Here is a 2928-nt window from a genome sequence, read left to right on the forward strand (position 1 = left end):
TATGTAGGCAATTGTTTGCCAACACGTTTGTAATATAAAAATGTATAAGTAATATTTTGTCAATTATGTGTTTACTACAACTACAAATGAATGCTAATGTGAAAATATCAACCTAAAAGTTGATAATATGTCACATTGAGTTACCTCAAGTGGCCAAAATTCAGTCACTGCAGGATGAATATGGTGATTCCTTGCTTACAACTTGCTTACTTTAGCTTTCATTTAAGTGTTTAGTAGGTTGCTTGTTACTGTTACATATAGTGTTTTTGCTAAGACTCATTGGGAGGCCATCATACAGAGCAGAGAAGTAGAACAATATGTAAAAGTGGCTGAGAGATTTAAAGAGTTGTAAAGTTAGGTGTTGTTTCTCAGAGGGACAGCAGTGTAAGCTGTCAGTCACATTACAGAGTCATTATATTTTGATATCAAAATAGAGGTTTAATTCAGACAAACAGCATCTAAACTCATGACTATCCAACTTCAAACTCAGGACGTTGGGTGCATTACTGCTTTGAATACTCAATGTTCAGTCAGATAATCCCAGTCAGATAATATATTCCTGGCCTTTCATGCTGTAAAGATACACTCTGTGATTTTATTATAGAGCACCACAGCATCCCCAATTAACACAATGTTCTTCCAGTTAACTGTTTTTGTGGATGGACCGTGCACTGGAAGGACAGATGCTCTTCACCAATATAGCAACATTAGTGAGTGTATTTTTGCATAGATAATACAATTTTTTGGCTATTTAATATTCTACAACAGTGATTCATCATGCATCTTTTTCTTGATTCACCGCAGCAATAACCACTTGTGACCATGGTTTCTAAATAAAAGATCTATCTTATGGGTCAAGTGCCCCAGCTAAATTACCATTTCAAAAGCAGGATCTGATTCTGAATGCTCCATTTATTCTATTTTATTCCGTCTTTGTGGTTATGACTAATCTCCGCATGTAGTCTTTTGCTCATGTCATGCAGCACTTTTGCACAGCTGGATTTAGATTCAAGTGGGAGGCACATGTGGGATCTCTATAGATAAAAGACTGCCACCCTCCGGCAGAAACATCCAAGAACGCTGAAGAGTCAAGCTGTTGAGTTAACATGGCCAAGATGGCCCCCTGTCTGCTAGTGGAAGTCGCTGTGGCTCAAGCAGATGACTCATCATAGCAACTGGTGTTGTGTGTTGCTCTGCTGCTTCAACAGTGTTGCTAACCTCCACCACTCCTTTCTCCTCATCTCCTGATTTTATATATTTTTTTGGTTTCCTCTGTTTCTTCAACTTTCTTCCTCTCTGTTCTCCACCCTGTCTCTCTGCCTTTCTTTGCACTTTCACTTTCCTTATGTCTTTTTCTATGTCTCTCCCTGTTTTCTTCATTCCTTCTCCCTCTATCATTTCTTCCACCAACTATTTTCCAGGTTTCAGAGTGTAATTGGCCTTCTCGCCAGGCTCCCAGCCTCCACAACCTGTTTGCCGTGTGTAAGAACATGCACAACTGGCTCAAACAGAATCCCAAGAATGTGTGTGTCATCACCTGCTCGGTAAGAAGACTCTCATATAGTCATATGGTACCTTCATCACATTTATCCCTCTCCTCCACTTATTTTTCCATTGATTGAATGGATTATTGAAGCTAATGCAAATTGTCCTTGCTTTCCCACTGATTACCTCATCTATTTCCATGTTTCATTCAGTTTACTATGAAGTGAAAGCATTTTTTATGTGTCGGGACTTCCCAGTTTTTTGAGTTTGTTTTTAAATAACACACTTTTGAGTCTATGCACAGCGCTCAAAGATGCTGCCAAAGGACAAGCTGAAACGCACTCAGAGGCCCTCTGTGTCCACTCTAATGTGTATTAACTGCCAGCACAGATGACTTCATGAAAGTCCTTATCCTAAAAACCTTTACTTAAACCTCATGTTTAGTTTTCACAGTGTGAAACATGGTGACTGTACTGTGACAGAAAAGAAGACATATTTAGTGATAATTTTACAAAGCCGTCAACCTCTTGTTTTTCTCCTATGAGAGTGAAAACAAATTGTACGAGGTGATATCCCTCTCCCCATCAAATGAAAGCTACAAGCCCCACAGACAAGGAATCGTAACGAGGGAAGCAAACCGCAGGTTTAGCCTCTTTCCTATTTCTCTTCCTCTCTTACTGTTGCAGACCCTGAATGTGGCAATGTTGGTCAGCCTTGTTTTTAACTTTAAATGCAGCAAAACACAGCTTGGAGCTTGTGAAACTGCTTGTTTCTGTTCGGCTCCCCTCAGTCATGTCAGTTCATCTACCTCTTTTGTTGCTCATCACTTGGTCTTTGCATTGAACAGAGAATTGAATGTCCTTGAGAAAATAGAACAAAAGAGCATTTAAGTCCTGCATGTTGGCCTTGGAGGTTCAAATTCAGTTAAATGGTGGATGTAAGTCATGTTTCAGCATTTTGGTCCTAGAATTAGATGTATTCTTGTGCTTTTAATTTAGGTAAAAAAAGAGATATTACAATTCAAGAGGTAGATAAAGGAGTCTTCATGTCCAAAATACATGTATTTTGCTTGGCAGAGATAAGTTTTGTAGGAAAATAATTCCTCAGCAACCAGTAGCACTTTTAACATGTCTATGATTATACTGTACAGCTTTGATAATGTCAGGCATATTTCAAATACAGTTAAAACCCTAAACACAATTGTTTTGCAATACAATCACTATCAAAGTATTTGGTAAAACAGGGTTTTCTGTCTTTTCTATTTCAGTGACAGCCACACTGTACACTGGCATATGGCGGAGCATGTTATTGCCAAGTCACTGCGGTTTGGCTGTGGCTTGGCAAACTACTCCATCTTGCACAACCCTTGCCAAATGGTTCCTTTTTAAAATAAATGTTTTCTCTTCTCCGGATCACAATAATGTTTTTGTCTCCCTGTAATCT

The 2928-nt window shown here is 38.8% G+C and overlaps 1 protein-coding gene across 11 annotated transcripts in view; it reads left to right on the forward strand.

Annotated features, from left to right (window-relative positions):
* The window catches only part of dnajc6 (DnaJ (Hsp40) homolog, subfamily C, member 6), a 40912-nt gene that overhangs the window by 22650 nt on the left and 15334 nt on the right, over positions 1–2928 (forward strand). For all 11 annotated transcript variants that reach the window (XM_032525811.1, XM_032525812.1, XM_032525802.1 and 8 more), the window contains one exon: positions 1422–1544. In XM_032525811.1, coding sequence (XP_032381702.1) covers positions 1422–1544 — 123 coding nt within the window. The remainder of the gene's footprint in view (positions 1–1421; positions 1545–2928) is intronic.

Source organism: Etheostoma spectabile, chromosome 9, assembly GCF_008692095.1.
Source record: "Etheostoma spectabile isolate EspeVRDwgs_2016 chromosome 9, UIUC_Espe_1.0, whole genome shotgun sequence".
Taxonomy (NCBI): Eukaryota; Metazoa; Chordata; class Actinopteri; order Perciformes; family Percidae; genus Etheostoma; species Etheostoma spectabile.